Genomic DNA, 24,328 nt, shown 5'->3' on the forward strand with positions numbered 1-24,328 from the left:
ACTTTAGAATTTGAAAATGACAGTAACCATAACAACAGATTCTAGGCTCTGCCTTAGATTTCTTGAGTTATAATCTTCGGGAGTAGGCCCAAGGCATGTGTACTTTTATAATACTCCAAAATGTAATTATGATACATGCCTTGGGTTAAGAATTATTGTCATAAACTGATAGGGAAGAGATGTCAAAGCTTTAATTTTACAAAGGCATTGAAAAAGTTTTATTTCTCATTATGCTGAAGCTCGACCAAGGTCTTAAATCTGTTTGGCCTCATGGAATGTCCTGTGCATGTTTTGGGAATGTTGATTTCCTTCCTAGGATTTGATTTTTCTTCCTGTATTGGGCTCTGTCCGTCTTGCTTTTGTCTTAATCTTATCCTAACTTCTTTGATTCTCCCTCAGTGTCTTTAGTCTTCAGCATATATTTCTGTTAGTCTTGCATTTGGTCCCCTGGTCTCAGGAGCCTTTCATGGTTTTGGGTTATTTATTCTTGACTCTCAGTTCTTGGAGGAACCAAATCTCTTCTGGTTTTAGGATGCCCATGTTAAACATGCAGGTGCTTTCCTTTCCCCTGTTTAGCCCTTTTAAGCTTGATTCTGTTGGCCTGACTTTGTAACTGCTATAGTCCAACTTTTGTGGCTTAAGGTGAATCATGCTGGCTAGCTAGCCTGCGTATCTGTATTAGTTTCCTATTGCTGTCATAACAAATTACCACAAACATAGTGGCTTAAAGCAACACAGATTTATTATCTTACAGTTCTGTAGGTCATGTATCTGACACGGACCTCACCCCACTAAAATCAAAGCATCAGCGGGGCTGCATCCTTTCTGGAGGCCTTAGGAGAAAATCCGCTTCCTTGCTCACTGGGATCATTGGTCGAATTTACTTAATTGTAGATATAGGACTGAGACTCCTGTTTTCTTGCTGGCTGTCAGCTGAGGACCATTCCCATCTTCTAGAGACCAACTAAATCCTTGGCTTGTGATCCCTTGTTCCATCTTCAAAGCCATCAGTGGTGGATCGAGTCCCTTTCATGCTTCAGATCTCTCTCCTTTTTGACCCAGCTAGGAAAGGTTCTTGGCTTTTAAAGACTCGTGTGATTTGAGTGGGCCTATCTGGATAATCCAGGCTACTCTTCCCATCTTAAATTTTTTAATAACCTTAATCAGACCTGCAAAGTCCCTTCTGCCATGTAAGGTAACTTACAGGTTCTGGAGATTAGGACCAGGACATCTTTGAGGGGCCATTTTTTCTACCTACCACACAATCTTTCAGTGAGTCTGAATGTTTTCATTGCTAGTTAAAATGGTCATTTAGGATAAACATCCATGCTATCTAAAATGGGAACTGCTATCTTATCTCTTTCCCACCATGATTGGCTTTTGTTTGGTTTTGTTTTGTTTTTTCCTTGAACGTATGTGTGTATTCATTTATTTATTTATGGCTGTGTTGGGTCTTCATTGCTGTGCGTGGGCTTTCTCTAGGGGTGAGCGAGGGCTACCCTTCGTTGCGGTGCACGGGCTTCTCATTGTGGTGGCTTCTTTTGTTGTGGAGCATGGGTTCTAGGCACGCAGGTTTCAGTAGTTGTGGCACATGGGCTCAGTAGTCGTGGCTTGCGGGCTCTAGAGCGCAGGCTCAGTAGTTGTGGCGCATGGGCTTAGTTGCTCCGCGGCATGTGGGATCTTCCTGGACCAGGGATCGAACCCGTGTCCCCTGCACAGGCAGGCAGATTCTTAACCACTGTGCCACCAGGGAAGTCCCATGATTGGCTTGTAATTCCCCCACAGTCATTTAGTTAATGATGAGCACCTAGACTGTGCAGGTAGTGCCCTGGACTAAGACCCAATAGTTGTCTTCAGGGTGCTCAAGGTATACTTGCCGTAAGGGAAGTATAGAGAAAGTGCTTCGGGGATTCATAGGAGTGAGGGAGTGCTTACATGTGTCTCTTCTCTTCATCTAGCCAGACGTGAACCACCCTTTTTACTTTTCTAAAACAAAAGTTTCCCTTGTTCTGGACCCACCTATTTTTTTCTTTTCCTGTCAGCTGCCCTTGAACTTTTCTTTATCCTACCTTCTGAGAGAGACACTGGTGTTGGAGAGGTGACTCAGACTCCTTGTTCACAGCCCCACCCACTTCCCAGCTGGAATTCTTCCAGGTTCCCTCTGGTTTTTTGTTGGTAGGCGTTCAGTTACTATGCTGCTATAGTCTGTTGACCGGCATTCCCTTAGTTAACACGTTGCTGTTGTCTCCTGTTAGTCATTCACTCAGTCCCAGTATTTCCTGGAGTCTCTTCATGGGTATTCATTCCATTTAAGCATTGCTGGTATCTCTGCTGCCAGGTGTATATAGCCAGAGAGTTTGCTGACATGTGTATGGTCTATAGAAATACATTAAATCTGACATGTGGTTCGTTCCTATCTGTGAATAATGAAGTCTTGACCACAAAGATCATGTGATCATTTATTTAATATTTGAATAATTGTTTTGTGCCAGGCCCTGTGCCATCATTGCTCCAGGAGAGGTTGGTTGGGCCTGGGGTTGGGGAGGTTTCCATTTGGTAAACATCTTGGAGGGGAGAGGGCTCTTATGGAGGCCCCCCCCCCCCCCCCCCCCCAGCTCTGCATGGTCTCTCTGAGTCTCTTCAGGACCCTACTGAACCTCAGCTGTGAGGATGTCCTGCTGCAGCTGGTTCTCAGGTACCTGTGGGGGCAGGGCTGAGGGATGGCTGATCCTGAACCCTCCGGGCCCTCAGGGCCTTGTGCATTGCTGGGGTGATGGGTTGCATTGGGGTTGCTTGTGTGTGTGTCCTCTCAAAGCCTGGCTTAGCCATATAGTTCCACTGGTGTTCTCCCAAGCACTGTCCTTCCTTCCTGATCTATCCTGTGTCCCTTTTCTGCTGTCTTTCCCAGGTATCTTGTCCCGTGTAACCATGTGATGCTGAGCCAGAAGCCAGCTGTGCGCGATGTGGACCTATATGGACGAGCAGCAGACAAGTTTCTCTCCTTAATTCCACGCTGTTGTCGGCACCGTGCCTCCAGCCCACCTCGTCCAGAGCATGCCTCGTGGGCACGAGGTGGGCCTAGCAGAGAGGCAGGGAGAAGGGAGGACACGACGGGTATGGCCCGGGTTCTGGGGGAGCTAGCAAGAAGGTGGGAGGAGGGAGGTGGCCATGAGTGGCATTCCATCTTTGGGGAGGTTGATGAGGGGTGTTGTAGGGTGGATCCTTAACTCCACCAAAGAAATTTAGCTTCTGAGCAAAGCTGTTCCTTTTCTTCACTCCAGTTGTACTCTTCTATTTCCGTTGTTTTTGTGGTGTTGGTGGTAATGAGGAGGGGGTGGTGGATGAGGAAAAGCTTAATTTGAGGGGTGGAGAGTCAGCTGTCTGAATCAGTCCCATGTTTCTTCTGCTTCATTGCCTTCTCTCTTAGTTACCCAAGGTGTCCCATCCTTCCTCCTGCACCTCTGGCTCTTTGATCTCTCTTATGTGTTTTCCCCTCTGCAGGCCCTGGAAGCCCAAGCGTTGACTCCTCTTCTGTGGTGACGGTACCCCGGGCCTCCACGCCATCTCGTCTGGCCCTCTTTCTGCGACAGCAGAGCCTGGGTGGCTCCGAGTCCCCAGCCCCAGCTCCTCGCTCACCGGGGCTTGCTGCATCCCCAGCCTCCAGCCCTGGCCGACGGCCCAGCCCTGTGGAGGAGCCCGGTGAGCTGGAAGACAATTACCTGGAGTATCTGCGTGAGGCGCGCCTTGGTGTGGACCGCTGTGTCCAAGCCTGCCGTACCTGGTCTGCCCCCTATGATGGCGAGCGGCCCCCTCCTGAGCCCAGTCCTGTTGGCTCCCGGACTAAGAAACGCAGCCTACTGCCTGAGGAGGGCAGGGGCCATGCAGGGGAAGGGGAGGTGGAGGAACTGGGGAGGGGGGCGCTGGCCCTGGGTGTGAGGGAGGGCCCTGGCCACCTGCGCCCTCCCCAGCTCAATGGGGTGCCAGGACCATGGCCTGAGGGGGCCAAGAAGGTTCGTCGGGTGCCACAGGAGGGAGCTGGGGAACTACTAGAGGGCACCTCCGAGGGCGTGGCAGGACTAGAGAGCTTTGGGCAGGAGCTCCGGGAGCTGGAGGTGGCGTTGAGCAATGGGGGCGCTGGCTCAGAGCCCCCTCTAGAGCCTTCACTACCTCTTGAGGAGGAGGAGGCCTACGAAAGCTTCACCTGTGCCCCTGAGCCCCCTGGCCCCTTCCTCAGCAGCCCTTTGCGGACTCTCAGCCAGCTGCCAAGCCAGCCCTTCACTGGTAAGCTACTTAGCCTAGGTCTTCTCCTTTGTGTACTCTTTGCATGTTCTCCACATGTTTGTGCTGGTTTCTGAGACTTCTTGCCCATGTCATTCCTGTGTACTTGCCTAGCTCCTCATCCATTTTGCCTGGGTCCCCTCCAGATACATATCATGTCATACTTGTGTCTCAGTGTCTGTCTGTAGTCTTCCATGCTTGTGCTGGTTTGAGTATTGACTTATGTCTGAGTCTTGTATGTCTGTCCTTTATGCATGTTCCTCCTCTTCCTCAGTCTGGCCATTTTCTGGGATGTGTGATTAGGATATTCTGTGTTTGGTGTTTCCTGGTGAATCACAGCAATACATCTGAACCATGTGGAAGACATATGTGCTGTCCTGTATGTGAGGCACCTATAAATCATGCTGTTCCATGTTGTTCCCACCAATATATCTGTCTGGGTGTTGGGTCTCTTGTCAGCTCTCCTGTGGGCCAGGGTCAGCTCTCTGCTATACTTCTCTTCTTCAGCCCTGGCCTCCTTTCTCCCAGCCTCTTTAGAGAAGGGCTCAGCTTCAAGTTTCTCCTGTTCCCTATCCTTGCACCTTGTTGGTTGCCCTGACTGCTCAGTAAGACTTTCTAAGGGTTTATGGTTAGTGGTAAGAACTGAAGCAGATAGAGTGAAATACCTCTCTCTGGGTAAATTAGATCAGTGAAATACCTCTATCAGGGCAAATGACAAAGCATGGCCCTGAGCCCCCTGGCTAAGTTCTTTTGGTCTCTCCAAAAGACCTTGGAGCTAGATCTGGCCTGAGTGCCTGGGCTAACTCCTCTTTGTTTTTGTTTGAGAGCCAGCTTTACCCAGCCCAACCCTCATCTGGCTCTTGTCCCTACTCTACACCCCACGCTGGGGATTGGTGGGGAGCCACTTCTGGGAAGCTGTATAGTGCTTTGGACTAGACATACCTTGAGTTAGCATTCCATCTATGTCTTTGTTGTGTGTAAATCACTTACTATGATGCTGGTACATTGTGAGAACTCAGCATGTGGTAGTTTAGGATTATCATCTCTTGGGTGCATGGCGGATACAAGTTGACCAAGGTACCTGCATATCTTCCTGTTGTTTGCAGTCAAGTTATCATGCATTGATCAGTACATGCCCTAGCTGGGCCTTGCACAGCATCAGGCCTTTTGCTCTGGAGTAATGACAACTCTCTTGCAGACTACAGAAAATATGTCTTTTCATTTATTTAGGCTTTGCTCTGCTCTTTCCTTCTCTAGACCACTAGAAGGTGGTGTGCAGGTTTTACCACTTTCTTGAAGCGTTATTTGAAGTTCTGTCCTTTTTCTTCTTCTAAACTCATCTGAGCTTTTTCTCTTGCAGAAAAGTCCCCGGAGATGAGAAGGACAAAGTTATGGGATATCTTAGGACCCTGCTAAGCTAGAGTTGTTTTAGAGCTAAGGCTAGTCATGTGCATGTGGAGTAAGAATGTTCTAGGATCTTTCTCAGGATTCAGTGTCTCTTGCCCTTCATTGTTCTCCTGCCTCAAGTCTTAGTGCAGTTCCTAGGCACACTCCCTCTCCCTGACAAATCCCTGACCAGACAGACTGTGGTGGTTCTACAGTCCTAGTGTTGGTGATCTGGCTCAGTTGAGGCCAGTTCTCCCGGAAGATCATTCTAATCCCTTCTGCCATCCTCTTTTCCACCAAAGAGTCTGTCCTGAATCAGTTTTCTCTGGCCCTGAACTAAGCTCTTTTTTCCCTACAGATTCTATTTCACCACCTTGGTTCCCCGCTCCTGAACAGACCTGATTTCTTTTTTGGTTCTCCAAAGATTCCTCCCCTAACTTTAAGTTGACCAATCTAGTCACCGTCTTTGCCTTCACTATGCTTGCTTCTTGCTTTATTTCTGACTCAGGTCTAGTGTTATCCCCTGTCTTGTATGTAACCTGATTTCTTCTTTTGGTCTAATCACTTTCTCACTTGTTCTTTCTTCAGTTGTCCTCTTGGGTGAAGCTTTTTAAAAAACTGAGAGATATTACATAGCTTATGGTTATTATTGAATACTTATAATTTGCTAGACTTTGGCCTAAATGCTGTGTATCAGTATCTCTTTGATCCTCTTAATAACCTTATGAGGTGGGTGTATTTTCTTATATTACCAAGTAGGAAACTATGCTTGGAGAGTTTTGATTCATCCAGTAACTTAACTAGTAAACGGTAAAGCTAAAGTTTGAACCAAGTCTGTCTGATCCAGAGCCTGTGGTCTGGCCCTTCAGCTAGAATGTGTATAAAGCTGGCATCTGGGCCTCTTGAGGGTCCATGTGGTGTCTGCCATTTTATCTCCTCCAGAATAGGTGGTCACAGGATATTTAAACATGCAAATCATTTTCTGACACAAATAATTTTCATCTAGTGGTGGTGGGGGGTTTCATTTTGGGGAGGAATGCGTGTGATGTGCATTGTGTTTAGGCCTTGTATCCTTGTGCCCACCCACCCCACCCCAGGCCCCTTCATGGCTGTGCTCTTTGCCAAACTCGAGAACATGCTGCAGAACTCCGTCTATGTCAACTTCCTGCTGACGGGGCTGGTGGCCCAGCTGGCCTGTCACCCCCAGCCCCTGCTCCGCTCTTTCCTGCTCAACACCAACATGGTCTTCCAGCCCAGTGTCAAGTCCCTGCTGCAGGTGTGCGATGCATGCATGCATGGGTGCGTCCAGGCTCCATGGTGGGCCAGGCCCACAGCTGGAGTGGCCCTGGGGGGGCTGGGAATAGGCCCAGCGGGGCTAGAAAGGACTATGTCTGTCTAGAGCCACCCAGAAATGTCATGAAGTTGTGCTTCATAGGTGCTGGGCTCTGTGAAGAATAAGATTGAGAGCTTTGCAGCCTCCCAGGAGGACTTCCCAGCACTGCTATCCAAAGCCAAGAAGTACCTCATTGCCCGTGGCAAGTTGGACTGGACGGAGGGCCCTGCGGCAGGATCTGCCCCCCGCCGGTCTGATTCCCTAGGTGAGGCGTACCCTGCCACCACCTCCCTGTCCTCCCTAGGCAACTAATTAGCTCAGGTTAACTGAGTTTCTTATTAAGGTTGAAGCCTTGCACCGGGAACTAGGGAGCTGCAGAGAGTAGAGTCTTGATTTTGTCCTCAGGTTTCTGGGCAGAGGAAAAACATAGTTCTGTCCACTGAGAGCCAAACCAACAGTACCAGCAAAAACTACTCTAGAAGTTGGGGACGGGCAAGGGGACAGAAGAGCCTCTAGGTTGAGATATTGTTAAAGCTTGGTAAAGGACATGGCATTTGACATGGGCCTTGAGAGATGGGTAGGACTTGGGTAGGCAAAGGAGTGGGATGGCTTTATTCTTTTGTTCAGGGGACAGCATGAATTGTTTAGTTGGAGCAGGGGATTTGGAAGTTGGTGGAACAGTTGGTAGTAAGGTTGGAAAGATTTGGTCAGAGCAGACTGTTCTCAGCGTAGAAGTTGGGCTAGGCAGAGGTTGTAAACTTTTAGGCAGTGAGAAACCATTGGAGGTTCTTAGATCTGGGAATGGAGAGATAAGTGTGTTAGTTCATGTGCTAGTTGCACTGGAGCTAGGAGAAAATGAAGTCAGAAGAGCAATTGGGAGGCTTATGCCATAATGCAGATGTGACCTGTGAGGCTTGAATTAGAATAGTGGAAATAGAAAGGAAGAATTTGATGGAAATGGGAAGGAAGTACTGGCAGAGGTTGGTGAGTGGTTGTGGGGTATAAGGAAGAAGGAAGAGTTAAATATGACCATGATATTCTAAATTTAGATCTTTCATCAACAAGTATCTGAGTGCTTGCCGTATGTGCTAGCTGTTGTCTGTGATACAGGGGACTCAGGGAGGTACAAGATGTGATCTTTGCTTTCAAAAAGCTGAAAGTCTAGATAGTGACTAGAGGATTGTCATAACTGAGGGAGCAAGGTCCCAATGGTGGTGGAAGTAAGTGGGATCCAGAGCACAGGAAAGTTTTTTTCCCCCTTTGAGGCAAGTGAGGAGAGATCAAAGGAGGAAATGTTACGTACAAGTGGAGTTTTGAGGTGTGGAGGGAAATTTTAGGGAGTTGAAGTCATCCTTTATTTGCTAATTGAAGTAGGAGGCAAAATAATATGCTGAGCAAGAGAGCAGAGGTGAGATGGGGGCTTAAGGAGGAAAGTGTATAGGTTGGGAAGAGAGTACCAGAAGGGTTATTAGATAGCTGTGAAGGCCCAGCTGAAGTTCCTTAGCATGATTTCCTCATGGTCCAGTACCAGGAATTATTTCTTGCTTCCACAGTCCTGGTACTATGTTCACTGTGGAGGGCCCAGGGATATAGAGGTAAATAAGACAGAGTCCAAGCACTTAAACTCACAGATTAATGTATGAGGTAGAAGACATGAGAACAAGTTATTAAAATGCAATGTGATAGAGCAGTAAAATGGGAAGTTAGTGGAGGGCAAATTAGAGGAGAGGTAGGGATGGGGAAATTAGGCCAAGGATGAAAACATTGAGGAAAGCAAAATTAAGGCAGAAGGGGCTACAGAGGCATGAAAGGAGCCTGGAGGGTTCCAGGAGGAGCACATAGGTGTGGATGCCAAAGCAGGGAGAGTTTCTAGAAGAGGTGGGAGGAAGTGTGTAGAGAGTTTCTAGAAGAGGTGCGAGGAAGTGTGTGAACCTGGTTGTAAAGGGCTCTGAATGCCAAATCTAATATATCTGTTTAGCATATCTCTGTAGCCATTATTAGAGGTCGAGAATGGAAATGGATTCATGATCTAGAGACTAGATCCCTAGAGTCTAGGCCCTAGGTCCTGGACAGGGCCAAGACCAGAGCCAGAGCCAGCAATCTAGGAGGAAGGAAATTAGAGAAGAGAAGGCAGTATTTTAAATGGTTCATTTGAGTCTAAGCTGACATGAAGTTGTCTGGCCACAACCAGTGGGAGGGTGGCTTTGGTGGATGTCGGAGAGGGATTGGTGGAAGGCCAAGTGGTGGCACAGGAGAGCAGAACTTGGAGGGACAGTGGTGTGTGACAGATCTGATAAAGTCACTGAACTATGACTGCATATGTAGCACCTGTGGGTATTGAAGGAGCAGGGGTGTGGGTGAGGTGTTACAGATAGGCAGGGGAAGGAGGAAATGTCTAGAGGATTGACCCATCTAGTATAGGAGGGTGCTGGGCAGCAAGAATAAGGGCATGTTACAGACTGAGGAGAAAGAGCTTGGTGATGGTAGAAGAGTGATTGGAAAGGGAGGCGCAGTAAGAGAACCCCTCAAGGTGAAGGGGCCTGGAGAAGGGAGGGGTCTTGTCTGGGAATGAAGTATCTGAAGGGTTGACTGCCTAAAGACTGAGCATGATGGTTGGCTGTTGGGGAGGTTGGATAGAGGGAAGGAGGCTGGGCAGGCAGCACTTTGGTGTTAAGAATTCTAGTGGAGAGGTCCATGCCCCTGGGGGAGTGGGGGTGCGTGGGGAGGGGAATCTCCTCTCCCAGGCCAGGGAACTTTGCCTGACGCCAGCAGCTTCATGACACTCCTGTTTGTTCCCAGTGAAGAGCCGGAGGCCGTCCTTGGGGGAGTTGCTCCTGCGGCATGCACACAGTCCAACCAGGGCTCGGCAGGCGGCACAGATGGTTCTTCAGCCTGGGAGAGACGGCACAGGACTTGGCCTAGGTGGGGGCTCCCCTGGGGCATCAACACCGGTCCTGCCCCCCCGGGGTGGGGCCCCTGACCGCCAAGGTGAGGCTCTGCGAGTCAAGAATGCTGTCTACTGTGCAGTCATTTTCCCTGAGTTTCTCAAGGAGTTGGCTGCCATCTCCCAGGCCCACGCTGTCACCTCGCCTTTCTTGTTGGATACTTCAGAGGAGGGATCTGGCCCTCCCATCTCAGGCTTTGGGCCCCTCAATCCTTAACTTTCTTCCATGGACAATCAGGGCCTTGAGTGGCCTGTGCTGGGGCCAGGGTGTAGGCTCCTTTTTATGTTTGGAGGCAGTGGCAAGAGGACTTTTTAATTTATTTCCGATGAATGTTTTCTGGAGAACTTGTTGCAATATGTATAAAAGGGAAATCTCTATTCTGTGCTCATTCTTCTTTCCCACGCTTTTTCTGTAGGGCTGGGGCCCCAAGAAAGTTGTACATGGATGGGGAAGTGGTCAGGGTGTTTTCTGTCTGGCGAGGACACGATGCCAAGGTTTTGAGGTACTTCTTATGCCTTTAGAGGGTGAGGGGACATGAAGCCTGGGGAAAAACGTTGGGACTTTCCTCCTCCACACTCCTACAGGAAGAAGCACCATGGGCCCAGGATGGTTTGGGGGAGCAGCAGCTGATGTTTATTGGGGACCAGTATCCCTTTGTCAGATCTTGGGGGCCTGGCCCCCTGCATCTCTCGCCTCAGCTTCATTCGTCGTCGCTGTCGAACTCCGAGGACAGACCCTGCAGCAGGGGCAGGGACATGGAGTGCCGCTCGGGGTCCCCAGGGCCCCCACCCTGGGCTCCTGGTGCGGGGCTTCGGGGGCTGAAGAGCCAGTTCTCTGCCAGGGTTGGGGATAGCCACAGCTTGACTCATGCCCTTGTCTTTCTGCCGCCCTGGTCCCTCCCTCTGGTCTTCTGTGCTGTACCCACCCCCTCACCAGGACCACGCTTCCATCTCGCCCTCCCCTGGCTCCCTCACTCCATCCCCCTCACCAGGGTCCAGTGTGGAGTTATGGGTGCCCCACACACTCCTGGGCTCTACACCCCACGCCCTTTCCATCTACCTTATCCCATCCCTCTCATCTTCATTTCCCCTAGCAGTACCTGACAGCATCTGGGGCCCCCTTCGGAAGGGGTTTCGGCCCTTGTAGGAGAATCTGGGTGGTCTGCCCTCTGGCCCTTCCTGGGGAGGTGGTGAAGGTGGGGCTGGGCCAGGTGAGAGCACATCAGCAGCTTCGGGGACATCAGCAGGGGCTGACATGGGGGCTGGAGGTGGCATGATGCTGAGGTCGGGTCTGACCCAACTGGCCCCATGGGGCAGTGGGTCTTTGATCAGGGGCTTCTGTGGTCCCAGCACTCCCTTGGGCTGCAGTGAAAACTTGAGGCAGGAGAAGGCAATAGGCAGTGACCGCTGTAACCAGAGCAGTTGGGGCTTCCGGGCTGTAGGCAGCAGCCCCAGCTGTAGCCAGGAACAGGAGAAGACCTGGTAGATGACGTAGATGCTGTGGGTGCTTCGGAGCCAGGGAAGACTCTGCTGTAAGCTCACCTGCCCTGGTGGCAGCAGCAGGAAGGCCACCTTCTTGCGCAGGCCACCCATATGTAAGCGGATCCGGCAGGGCTGCCCATCCAACAGTCGCATTTCTTCATAGGCTGTCTCTGCCCGGCCATTTGGTGAGTATTCTCTAGTGCAGTGGGCAAAGGCACCTTCAGAGCCTGCCTGCTCCAGGAGGTTCGGTAGTGGCCCCACTGGTTGTAGTGCCCGCCGGCCCTGCCGACCTGGCAGAGCCAGGCGGGTGTGGACTGGGCGGGACTGTTTCACTAGCACACCCAGTAGGTCAAAGCAGGCTGCATCCGACAGGAAAGGTACTGCCACTACATTGGGCCCAAAGCGCTCCTCTGTAACCTGCAGGTGGCCAGTTTATAGGTCAGGGACTGAGTTAGGGTCAGAGTTAGGAGTTACCTGGTAGCCTACTCTAGCTTGACCCTCCCACTGTCACTGCACACTGTGCTCAAACTGTTGTGCTTCCTGCTTGTCTCCCAGTTCCCTCTAGCAAAACCTGAATCTCTACTATGTGCCAGACTGCTAGATACTGGGAATGCATTAAAAAATGAGACTTTGTTCTTGTCCTGATATAGCTCAGAGAGCAAGCTGTGGAGCAGATGAGATGTGATTTAACAGCCTTTGTCTTTGATAGAAGAGGATCAAGGATAGTTTCTAGGTGGTAATGCTTTAACTTTGAAGGAATTAGCCAGGTAGGAGAATGGTCAATCCAGGCAGAGGGAACAGCCAGTGAAAAAACTTGAACTTACAAACTAAGAGGGGCATAGTCAGGGAAGTATACTTTCATATTACTTAAGTGTAGGGTGTGGAGGGGACAAGCACACAGGAGCTTGATTATTCAAGGCCTTGTGTGTGTGCTAAGTGATGGGACTTTTATCCTGAGGACAGTGGGAAGCCACTTGAAGGGTTCTGGTTAGGAGGGGCACAATTCAGATAGGCATTTTAGAAAGTTAATTTTGAATAGGAAGGCATAAAATAGAGAAAAAGTCAGTTAAGAGTATTGTAAAATTCCAGGCAAGACATGGTGAGGCCCTGAACTAAAATAATGGGGGAAGGTATTTAGGTTATAGAATTAGTAGAACTCGGTCACTTAAGGGGTGTGGGAAAAGGCATCCTCAAGGATTAGGGTTACATGGGTGATGTCATTAACCAAGAGTGGTTACACAGAAATATGTTTGGAAGTCCACACCGCGTCTATAACATCTTAGTATACACCTTCTGCCCGAGCTTCAGAGGATAGTTCTTTTAGGGATTTGAGGCCTCATCTTTGTAATGCTAGTTCCAGTAGGCTTTCACAGATTACAGTTCCTCTTGGTTTTGTCCTTCTGGCCTTTTTGTGCTGGGTAACCCAGTTCTGGAAAATTTAATTTCATGACCAACTGGGAAGCCCTGTAAGATCCTGTCTAGTAATTGTACTTAGGTATGATCTTGACTCATCCAAGATATTGTTGGCTGAGACTTCTGGCTCTGTGTTCTGCTAAGGAGCATACACAGTTCCCTCTTTGGGCCCCTTTCACGTTAGAGTCCTATTCTTAAAATGCTGTGTGCTCTACTTCCCTCCACCAGACCCCCAATCCCATGTGTCTGTGCCCCTGCTGATGGCATTGCCCACTTTACTGGCTTTCTTGTAGAATTCACCAATGGTCCCTTAAGGTTGATCTGCTTTTTGCTACGTAAAGCTGTTTTGGAAGTGCTGCCCCCCAGCGTAAGGGGGGCGTAGCTAGTTGTGTCTGGACTTTACACAAGCTGAGATAGCTTGTCACTACTGTCTTGTCACCTAGCCAAGGAAATAACTGGTGTTCTTTGTTGATTTGCATGGAAGAATTTCCTATCATTCCTTCTCCTTTGTTTCACTAAGATATGGGACATTTAACTTTTGGGTGGGGGCATAGGTCTGAAGAACAGGACCCTGAGAAGAACAGTTGGATTTCCAGGGGTGAGAGCAGAGCAGTGGTGGGTTAGCATTTTTGTATAGAATGCTCTGCCTCATGACAGCGAAAGCATAATCATCAAATATAACCTCAGAATCCCAGCCTAGCTGCTCCTTTGGTGCCTAGGATTCTGTACAAATGAGACGAATTGGAACGTCTCCAGGAGAGGTCCCTCTAACAGGAGTGTGATGTTCCTTATGGTCTAAATTTCTGCTAAAAGGTGATTAAGCTGGAAACTCTCTTTCAGAATATAGACATGAATTTGCCATGGAAGTTTATTAGGCCCTTATTCTTACCCTGAGGGCCCCAGTGGTTATCCTAAAGCAGGAAAAATAAAGCACTCAACACTATGCTAGGGTGAACGTGTTCTTGGCAGTCATCATTTGAGACCACGACCTGCTTCCACTGCACTTCTGGGTAGAATTTCTGAGGACTTAGAGGCCTGCAAATTCAGCTCTCCCCGGGGCAGCCCAGGAAAGTGATGGTGGAAGATTATCTTCCTGGAGGTACCTTGGCGGGTTTGAATTCTGAATAGGGAGCCCTTGAGCCACATTCTGTTTTTCTACAAAGTGCCCAGTAAATCAGCAGTTCTGGAAGAGGAAACCAGGTTACTCAAAGGTATCCTACTTCTTGAACTTGTCACATACTACCAGTGATTTATCCTTAATGTCCCTACCCTGACTTTCCTGGCAATTTTCCATTTAAATAGGACAGGGAGTTTTTCTGATACTCAGAGATGGTGTAGCTTTTTAATAGTTAAAGACCCCATTTACTTCACCCTAATTCTGATTGATCTAGTCCAGGACCAACCTCTAACTAGTTGCTCTCATTCTTGGGAGGACCTTGGCTCTTCTCTTTCTGCTTCCTTGGGAAGCTGACCTTTGTGGTGAGCTGCTACTCCATTGCAGATGGGAGCTACGTGCCATTAAGGCTGCTTTGAGTTTGGTAGTTACTGCTTTAAGATGATTGTTTTAAACTTGGTGGGCTGCTTTCTGCAAATGCTTTAAATTCACTCTCCTTCAGATAGGCTGACCAGAACCCGATCCCTAAATTCTCTAATATCAGAAATTAGTGTCCATCTAGATTTTGTGGGATTTTCTGGACACCAGCAACTCAGAGCTGAGATCTGCCTGCTCCTGGAAATCTGTATATTTGGCTCAAAACCCGAATTTCTCATTCTGTGGAAGTTAAGCTGGAGGGAATATCTGTGAAGAGGTCAAAGGTAAAGTTCAGGTTCTTTAGAAAACGTAAAAGGCCTTTCACCGTCAGCCCCTATACCTCTTCTTCCTCATTTTCACCACTAATTCTTTGAACCCTGTTCTAGAGGACTATTTGTAGTTCACTAATTTACATTTTTCTTTCTTTCTCTCTTGGCTTTTGCATATATTCTGCCTTTAACTAGTACACTGTTCACTCACACACACACCCCCGCCCCTTGCTCATTAGGTGTTTTATTAAGCACCCTTTATGTGCCAGGTATTCCTCTTCCCTCCATGTGAATAACTCCTATATGCCAAGCTGGAATGTACTCACTCCAGGAAGCCTTCCTGACCTCCTAAGTCTACCCCTGACTTAGCGCTTCTCTTTTCTGCTCTCATAGCTCCCTATCCATTGTCTTTCAAGGAACCTTTCTTACTGTTTTTGCAATTGTAATTAAATTGGACACTCTGTGCAAAGCACTTAATGCAGTGCCTCACACATAAGCCAGCACTGAGTAAATGTTAGTTATTATTGTCTTTAGGCTTCCAACTCCTTCCAACTTATAAACTGCTCAGACCCATCTAGGTCCCACTTTGTTACTTCCTCTTTAGCCCTCTTTACTTACCTACCTTATCTTTGATGAGGGTCCAGGTAGCATCAGCTTCATCCAGTGTCAACAGGTGAGGGGTACCAACCAACATGATGGAGTGTGGGAGGGGTTAGGCAGGGCAGTAGCTGCTGCAGAAACCCCAAGCTGCCCATAGAGGTGAGGCCCCAGGCCCTGGACTCTGACATACTACAGCATGAGGTCATAGAGGTCCTGCCGGGTGTTGGGGCCTTGGGTGGGGAGAGGGCAGTCGCTTTCATAGCCTCACTGTACCCACCACCTGAGTCCATACTCTTTAGTCACCTAATCATTCTCCTGCTTTAGGGGAGGTAGATGCAGGTTTCCATTAGGGTGTGTTTGTATATGTCTGTATGTGTGTGTATGTGTGTGTGTGTGTGTGTGTGTGTGTGTGTGTGTGTGTGTGTGTGTGTGTGTGTGTGTGTGTGTGTGTGTGTGTGTGTGTGTGTGTGTGTGTGTGTGTGTGTGTGTGTGTGTGTGTGTGTGTGTGTGTGTGTGTGTGTAGGTAGTTCTTTGTCTGAGTTCTTTAAGGAAACAGTATCGGGCCTTTCCTCCTTAAAGCAATTTGCTATGCTATCTTGTCAGTTGCAGATGACTTCTTTGTGAGGTTGGATTGGGGTCCTGAAGGACATGGGAGAAGCATAGATCAGGACTTAAACTGAGAACAAAGCAGTGGCGCTCAACCTCGGCCATACTTTGGAATTACCTGGAAGCTTTAAAAATTACTGGTACTTGGGTCCTACTCCCAGAAATTCTGGTTTAATTGGTCTGGAGTATGCCTGGGCATCAGGATTTCTAAAAGCTCCCCAGGCAATTCTCATGTGCAGCCTAGGTTGAAACTCATTATTAATGAGTGGGTTACAGTTGCAGTGAGAACCAGGTGTGTGTAGGAGGGTGCCATGCTGAGTGGTGACAATGTGGAGGATAAGAATCGAATTGGGATAATGTTGCCTTAGTAACTGGAGAGAACTTTCAGGAAGCCAAAATTACCCAGCTAAATTTAAGGAAATTTTTCTTCATCCTCTACTTCCTTTCCAAGGCTGCTTTGTATCTAGTGGGTACTCTTCCTTTATGGCCCTAATCTATGTGTGGCTTTCACTTGCGTCTCCATCCAGAGATCTCAACCTGGTGTTTTGCTGGAGAAGAGTGGTTTTTCCTTGGAGAAGAACCACTCTAGAGAGTCCTTCTAGTAGCTGCTTTCCCACTACACTCCTGTGTGCCCACAAAGACTCCTTGTGTGTGGGGAGCATCCTCCCCTATCCTTGCCCAGCATGTGGAGTTATCCCACAAAGTGGACCATTGTCTGAGGTGACATGAGCATGAAGCACTGGGAAGGGTCCTACCGTGGTGGGAGAGAGTGTTACCAAGAAAAGTTTCTTCAAGGAGAGGTGACTGGCCCCAGGAAAGGGCCGGTCTTCCTAGAGAGCTGAGAGTTTGGGTATCAGGTCTTTGAGCAAAGGTTTGGCAAGTGAGCATGGGCCTGTGCTCCAGGAGAGGAATTAATATTCAAATATTTGTTGAAATTGAGTGTGTTAGGGGCTATTCCAAACACTTTGAATGCATTATCTTAGTTAATCCTTTTAGTAACTTCTTGAAGTAGGAACTATCATTTCCCCATTTTACAAGTGAATTAACAGGCTCAGAGAGGTTAAATAAACTAGTGCAAGGCATACAGTGAGTTAATGGAGGATCTGGGATTCAAATCTGCATCTGCCTGATTCCAGCTTTAACCATTAACTAGTAGTTCCTTTTGGTGAAGGGAGAGATCAACACGTTCCTTCTTCTCTCCTGAGTGTGGTGGGAGGGGTGTGTGCCAGGTGGAAGTACAACGTGATGTGGTGACAAGGAAATGGGCAGGATGAGAGAAGAGCTGCAACAGACCAAACCGGAAACCCCAAGCTTCCTGTTACGTGAAACCAAGTCTCTTCCTCCTACTGCCCCTTTAGCACATTTTTTGTTATTGTTGACAAGGAGAGGTCACCTGGTAAAGTACAACTGGCACCTCTGTTCCCTCAGAAAGGAATTCTGAGTGAGGTAGACAGAGACAAGGACAAGAGACACAGACGTGGGGCAAAACTGACCAACAGTGCAAGGAGACAGATGCAGAGGGACAGAGACGTTGAGAGCTGTTGAGAGACAGAGGCAGAGAGTGATGCACATCTGTATCCTGAAGGGGGTCCAGAATGAGAAGGGGGTGGTTGAAATAGGGGTGCAAGGATGATGAGTTGTTGGTGAAATCAGATGAGGCTCTCTTTCAGATTTTTGTTCATAGAGGGAGCTTGGAGGGGAAATTGGGTACTGTTGAACTCCTCGACCAGAAGCCCATACCTCTGTCTTCTGTCTTTTGTGGTCTGAATACCATGATTCTCTAGGCTCCCTAAATTCCATCCTGCCCTTCTCTAAGTGAGTCCGTCTTTCCTTTCAGCTCACAGAGTCTGAGACTGAAATTTGATGAAGGAAAGCACATGACAGCTGAGTTCTAGGTGGAGCTGATGAGCCCAAGGCCTGGGCTCTTTGGGCCATATCCTGTTCATGGGTTTTGCCACCATGGTAGCACGTTCTGGCGTCTCCCTGGGAAAAAAGGCACAGCCTATCAGCATATCTGAGGAGTGACCAGAGTGGAGAGCACAGGGAAACAAACAGGTAGGGGCTGTTATCCGGAGAACATGCTGCTCTCTGCAAGAGCCTCCAGGGCAGTACAGAATAGTTTGGATAGCAAAGACCTCAGAGTGATCAAGAGCCCTAACAAGTCTCTTCACTTCTCTCAGGCTACAGGGATAATCCTATAGGTCCCTAATCGCTTATTTGAAACCTTTTGGGATGGATGTGTTTTGGAATTCAGAATTTTTCAGATTTTAGAAAGGGAATATTGTGCCCTTATGATATATAAAGGAATACCCCAGTGAGATTGAGGGTAGTGCCCTGTCATCAAACGCATCAATATTTCTGTAGCTAAATGTATGAATATTCACACTAAGTGAGATAAATAGTATAAATATGATCATGACGGGTCAGGCCAGATTTTGGGTCAAAGTTATGAAAAAACTATTGTTTCTTCAGAGATGTTTTATTTTGTAATTATAGGTAAGGGATTATGGGCTTATAATTGTTCTCAGGTGGTAGTGAGGAGTAAGCGTGCCGGAAAAGCCTTCTGAACACACTGCATGCTAAGGTATGTATGCGATCTCAATCCAAAACAAAAGGTAAATGTCTGTGTGGGTGGACTTTTGGCTTAGCAGTGAACAAGGTACAGCTTTGATCTCAGCTGCCTTGGGAGTTGTGCACAACCATGGAGTGAAGGTGCCTTAGCAGAGAGGCTTCCTGTCGTGGGAGGGAGACAACTCACCGCTTTTGAACATCGGCTGCACATGATTTCCCTTTTCACGTACCAGAGGTGAAAGACAAAAGATGGTGTGTGTGACACATGACTGTCACGCATTTCTTTATATTTCTTTATGATAATGTTGTAATAAGTATCTTACTGCATACATCTTTGTTCACATCTCTATTTTGTCAGGATAGATTTATTGAGGAGGAATCACTAAGAGAAGGATGTGTACATCTTAAAGACTCATGACCCATTAGGATTAGAATTTTGTCACAATTATCTGTAAAATCATTGCCTGGAGGGCTTTTTAACTTAGAACTTCATGAAAAAAGATTAGCCTTGAGAATGACTGAGCCCACACTTGGGTTGAGGAGAACCGTAGATTTCCTCCTCATCCACTTGGCTTCAGCATTAACACCTCTGAAAATCACACTGAGCTCCTGGGCTGTCTCTTTAGTTCCTTGTTAATGAGGACCTGGTGAGACCCCACGTGGCTCTGGAGATGGCATCACTTGCTTTTTCGGATCTGCAGCCCTCCTGTGTGATATCCCATGGTGCTTGGTCCAGCCATCTGAGTGGTCCAGATTGTACTGGGCTTCAGGTCTTAATGGTCTTCAGGTCTTAATGGCTAACCCTAATACCCACGGTTATGATAGTTTTCCCAGAGAGCTTGGGTCTGCCTGTGCAGCCCATAGCTTTCTCTGACCTCATAACAGTGACTCCCTGCCTTTTGAGAATATTCTCATTCTGGATTTTATGCTGGCATGAAAGATTTTTTTGTGCAATGTCCTTGCAGTGTGGAGTCTTTTAGCAGAAAGTGAATCCCATGTTGGGCAATACCACAATGCTTCCTGTTTAATATCTCTGTTTTCTGGAAGCCACAACAGTGTGAAATATTCCTATTTCATCATATTGCACCAGCATCGTGTGCTACTCGTGATGTTGGCCAGAACAAATGGGAGTTCTATTTGATGAGGATTTTTTTTGAGAATTCTACATTCTGGCTCAGGATGCACAAAAGGGCAGACTGGTAAGAGACCATAATGCCTCGACCTCAGGCAAACAGGTGAAATATTAAATACAACGATTTTCTGGGATATCAAAATTTCTTTCAGTTGGACCCCTGGCCCCTGAAGCTGCAGGCCCAGGGAGAGACATTGTAGCCATTAACTCCCGAGACTTGGGCAGCGCAGTGAGGGTAGCGGGAATAGTGATTACACATGAGACCAAGAAGATTCTCTGAACTGAATATGTCTTAAGGATCAGGGTCTTTAGACAAATTTGGGACTCTGGGGCACATTATCCAGATTCTCAGAAGGTGGGGAATAAGCCTGTTTAGCTCCTTCCCTAAGGACAGACTGAAAACAGCATCTGGCTCCAGGCATAGAGGGCTGTGATCCCAGACAGGTACCCAAGCACTTGCCTCCAGAGGCAGTGTCAGTCTTCCCAGGCTCCCGGGTCCAGGATCTGTAGAGGAGCTTTTGTGTGGGAACAGGGGCAGACTTAGGTTAAAATGATGGGGCAGCGTAGGGGGAGGAGGAGGAGGGTAGTCGTCTTTAAGTTAAGTTGTGTGTACTGTGATCCCATGATAATTCCCTGGTCCCTTTTCATATTTTCTCTGCATGGTGACATGTGGTAGCCTGTCTCCTGCCTCCTCCCAGGCAGAATGCATGGCTAGGCCAGTCTACATATGCCAGTGGTACACACAGTAGAGCCTTCACAGCAAGTATCTGTTGAGTGATTATCACAGTCATAGGCAGACCATGGGACGAAGATGACATAATCCATACCTCCAGACCCCAGACTCCTCTGAATGTCCCCCCACTTCCACCCCCAGCCTCCGTTGTTTTCACTGCCTATTAGAACTGGCTTTTTCTGAATGCAAAGGTTTCTAGGAGCTGGTCGCTGATCTGCTTGGTGTGGGCCCCGTAGATGAGCGGGTTGAGGGCAGATGGTAGCAGCAAATAGTTGTTAGAAAGAAGGATGTGCATGGGCTTTGGGATGGTGTGATGGCCAAAGAGGCGTGTGAGATATGAGAAGAGACCAGGCACGTAGAAGGCTAGAATGACACAGATGTGGGAACTCCATGTACCAAAGGCCTTGGCACGGGCTTCCTGGGTAGGCAGCCACAGCACAGCGTGGGCAATGAGCCCATAAGAGCCTGTGATGCCTAGAATATCTATACACCTGACACGGCCAATGGAAGCGCCAGCCCATACAAGTTGCTGGCCAGAGTGTTACCCCCGACCAGCTCCACCACCGCCATGTGTGCACAGTAGGCGTGGTCTGTGGTCTTGGCTCAGAAGTGCCCAAATTATGCAACCAGCAGAGGGAAAGGCACAACAACTGCCACAGCTTTCAGTGCCAGTGCCAGGGCTGCATAGCCCACGCGGGCTTTGGTGACTAGGACGGGGTAATGCAGTGGACACCCTACTGCCACAGCACGATCACAGGCCATGGCCAACAGTACACCAGATTCCACGGCCATTGGTGCATGAACAAAGAACATCTGGACCAGACAGGCAACGTATGGCACAGGCTGGGGCCCAAGCCACAGCACAGCCAACAGCCCTGGAGCTATAGATGTGGCTAAACCCAGGTCTGTGGCTGCCAGGGTGGCCAGGAGCAGAAACATGGGCTTGTGCAGTGTAGAGTCTATCTCCACCACTGCCAGCAGTGCTCCATTGCCCAGCAGGGAAAGCAGATACATGGGCCCAGAGACCAGTGTCAAACAGGCCTGGGCAACCCCGAACTCTGGAATGCCAGTCAGTATGAAGAAGGGTTGGGCGTGAGAAGGTGGAGTTGGACTGTGGAGCTTCTGCCATCCTGTGGGGTCAAAGCTTTAGGGCTCATGGGGGCATCAGTCCTGATAGGAGAAGGACAAAGGGAGAGATGTGGGGGGTGTCTCAGTGGCATAGATCCATCCAGATATGTGTAGGAGTGGTGCAGGGCTGGGAGGATTGCAGTGTTATAACCTTTGACTGTCTTGGATAGATAATCCAGGTCACAACCCTAGCTGGGACGGGAGAATCCTTGTGCCTGAAAGTCCATGAGTATTGCAGGGGGAGTAATGGGAGACAGTGGTAGTGAAGTGTGGTGTCACTGCTGCAGTGGCTAGTATAGCTGGAGCCCTCCATTTGGAGCTCAGCTGAGAGTGGAGCGGAGATGAATGTTTTTCTTCCTAAGGGTCCAAGTAGAGTCAATTTCGGTCTTGTAGATGGGGAGAAGGCCAGTGCTGGGTGGGGATCAGGCCTCAGGCTGGTTTTGTCCCTGACTGTGTATCCTTAAGCAGAACTCCTGGGCCTCAGCTTCCTCAGCTCTGCAGTGCGGGTGAGCGCAGTTATCTTAAGTGTTGCCCAGCTTTAACATTCTGGGCACCAACCCACAAGAAGAAAGAAGGAGAGTAGAGAGAGAAGGAGAAACAGGAGGAGGAGGCAGATGGGACCTGGAGTGAAGGCTGATGTGACAGGAGAAAACCTCGTGGATTTTTGGGGTGTGGGATGTGTATTTTATTCTTAACTTGATGCTGAAGTAGTGAACTTGAACGTGGGCTGGAGAATTGATGCTGGGCCTGGGAAGCAATGGAGAAAGAGATGGCAGCAAAAAAAAGGAACTTCTCTGTCTTCTTTCCTTCTTCATGAACCAGAAGGGGGTTACCCTCGAGTTTCATTCCTGGGGTGCCAGAGGCAGAACAGGTGACAGAAGGGGAGGAGATGGCACTCAACCCAGAGTGGCAGCCAGAAGAGGAAGAAGCATCTCTGGTGTTGGAGGAGGCAGGATGAGTAGAACCGATTCCTCCCAGAATCTAGCCAATGGCAGAAACTTAATAAAGGTTGGATGGATAAATGAAGGAGGAAGAAAGCACCAGCAGAAGACTTGACTGGGGAAAGAGCCTAAGCACCGTGTGTTTGCAGCTTCTCTTCACCTTGACCAATGCCTGTGGGGCCCTTTCTACCCACTTCCCTCAGGACCCTTACCCCTCCCCCCTGGGCCACATTAACTCTTCCCTGTTCTGCCTCTGCTAGCCTGGGTAACTCAGGAAGTAGAGTAAGGAGGCAGGGATGGGGGCAACAAGGAAAGAGACTGACTTTTGGCAGTGGAAAGATCTGGGTTCGAGGAACACTTCCTCTGGGAGGTCTTTGCTGACTTCCTGAAGTCTGGAGAGAAGACCTTGTTTTCTTTATTCTTTAATAGCATCAGTTCCCCTCTGTTGTAATTACTTGTCTCTCTCTCCCCCACTAGACTGAAAGAGTTACAGGCAGTGCTTATTAGCCTCAATATTACCACTGCTTATCACAATGCCTGGTAGTTAATTGTCTATAAATAAATATTTATTGCTCTTAATTGTGGGACAAAATTGCTGGCCCAAACAGCCACGCAAACAGCATTTGCTAACAGGGGCTCCTACAGTTTCAGAAGCCTTCAGTATCCATGGAAATGAAAAAGAGTTATTCACCATCATCCACACGTCCACTGAGTAAAATTCTTTCTGCTATAATGAGACATATTCTAAAAATCACCACACTATGTAAGATAATATAATGAAACCACAGGGCCTATGGGAAAAATGGGAGTAGGCGCACAACATTAACAACTTAATCAGTGACACATTTAAAAAAGGATGGGAAGCTAATAAAAGTGGTAGTACCATTTTACACATGTTAAGAGGTTAGAATGTAACCTGTGGGATGAGTAAAAGCAGTTCTAAGGGGGAATGTTATAGCAATAAATGCCTACATTAAGAAGCAAGAAAGATTCCCAAATAAACAACCTCACTATATACCTTAAGGGATGTAGAAAAAGAAGAAGAAACTGAGCCCAAAGTTAGCAGAAGAAAGGAAGTAATAAAGATTAGATCAGAAATAAATGAAATAGAGAACAGGAAAATGATAGAAAATATTAACCAAACTAAGAGTTGATTCTTTAAAACGATAAACAAAATTAATAAATCCTTAGCTAGACTAACCAAGGAAAAAAGAGAAAGAGACCAAATCAACAAAATTATAAATAAAAAGGAGACATTAGAATGGATATCACAGAAATTCGAAGGGTCATAAGATGCTACCGTGAATAACTGTACACCAACTAACTGTACAACCTAGAAGAAATGGAAAAATTCTTAGAAACATACAATTTACAGTTCAAGACTGAATCAGAAAAAAGTAAAAAATCTGAATAGACCAATGACTAGTAAGGAGATTGAATTAGTAATCACATTCTCCTGGTGAAGAAAAGTCCAGGACCGGATGGCTTCACTGGTAAAATTTTACCAAATATTTAAAGAATTAACCCCCAGCCTTCTCAAGCTCTTTGAAAAAAGAGCTTGAATTTGAGTTTCTTTGAAACTCAAAGAGTTTGAGTTTCTTTGAAAAAAATTGAAGAGGAGGGAACACTCCCAAACTCATTTTACAAGCCCAGTATTCTACTGATAACAAAACCAGAAAAGGACACTGCTAGAAAAGAAAACTACAGGCCAATATCCCTGATAAATATAGATGCAAAAATTCTCAATGAAATACGGCAAACCAAATTCAAACTATTCTCAAACTATTCCAAAATACTGCAAGGTAAGGAATGCTTCTGAGCTCATTTTATGAGGCCAGCATCACCCTGATATCAAAACCAAAGAAATTTAAAAAAAAAAGAATTACAAGTCAATATCACTGATGAACATAAGTGCAAAAATCCTCAGCAAAATATTAGCAACAAATTTAACAATACATTAAAAGTATCATAAACCATGATC

General features: G+C 47.7%; 3 protein-coding genes across 8 annotated transcripts in view; 1 reads left to right on the forward strand and 2 right to left on the reverse strand.

Moving 5' to 3' along the window:
- The window catches only part of FHIP1B (FHF complex subunit HOOK interacting protein 1B), a 26,613-nt gene extending 16,283 nt beyond the window's left edge, over window positions 1-10,330 (forward strand). For 3 of the 6 annotated variants that reach the window (XM_027115547.1, XM_027115546.1, XM_027115545.1), the window contains exons 7-12: window positions 2,616-2,695; window positions 2,909-3,114; window positions 3,502-4,281; window positions 6,762-6,940; window positions 7,100-7,262; window positions 9,797-10,330. In XM_027115547.1, the coding sequence (XP_026971348.1) occupies window positions 2,616-2,695; window positions 2,909-3,114; window positions 3,502-4,281; window positions 6,762-6,940; window positions 7,100-7,262; window positions 9,797-10,158 (1,770 nt within the window). In that variant the 3' untranslated portion in view covers window positions 10,159-10,330. Of the gene's footprint in view, window positions 1-2,615; window positions 2,696-2,908; window positions 3,115-3,501; window positions 4,282-6,761; window positions 6,964-7,099; window positions 7,263-9,796 lie in introns of those variants that run through there. The other 3 variants (XM_027115549.1, XM_027115548.1, XM_027115550.1) reach the window with 2 other exon arrangements.
- A 222-nt stretch (window positions 10,331-10,552) lies between these two features.
- Window positions 10,553-15,628, reverse strand: CUNH11orf42 (chromosome unknown C11orf42 homolog). The gene is made up of 3 exons (XM_027115552.1): window positions 15,259-15,628; window positions 11,042-11,840; window positions 10,553-10,776 (listed from the first exon to the last, which is right to left on the reverse strand). The coding sequence occupies exons 1-3, from the start codon at window positions 15,328-15,330 to the stop codon at window positions 10,643-10,645; spliced, it is 1,005 nt and encodes a 334-aa protein (XP_026971353.1). The 5' UTR covers window positions 15,331-15,628; the 3' UTR covers window positions 10,553-10,642.
- A 4,624-nt stretch (window positions 15,629-20,252) lies between these two features.
- On the reverse strand, window positions 20,253-21,407 carry OR52W1 (olfactory receptor family 52 subfamily W member 1). Its single transcript, XM_071066762.1, is given in 3 exon segments — window positions 20,253-20,765; window positions 20,768-21,361; window positions 21,363-21,407. Coding segments are annotated over 3 exon segments (963 nt in total). The 3' UTR covers window positions 20,253-20,441.
- Window positions 21,408-24,328: the final 2,921 nt, after the last annotated feature.

Source organism: Aethalodelphis obliquidens, unplaced genomic scaffold, assembly GCF_003676395.1.
Source record: "Aethalodelphis obliquidens isolate GAN/ISIS:26980383/991018 unplaced genomic scaffold, ASM367639v1 scaffold14, whole genome shotgun sequence".
Lineage (NCBI taxonomy): Eukaryota > Metazoa > Chordata > Mammalia > Artiodactyla > Delphinidae > Aethalodelphis > Aethalodelphis obliquidens.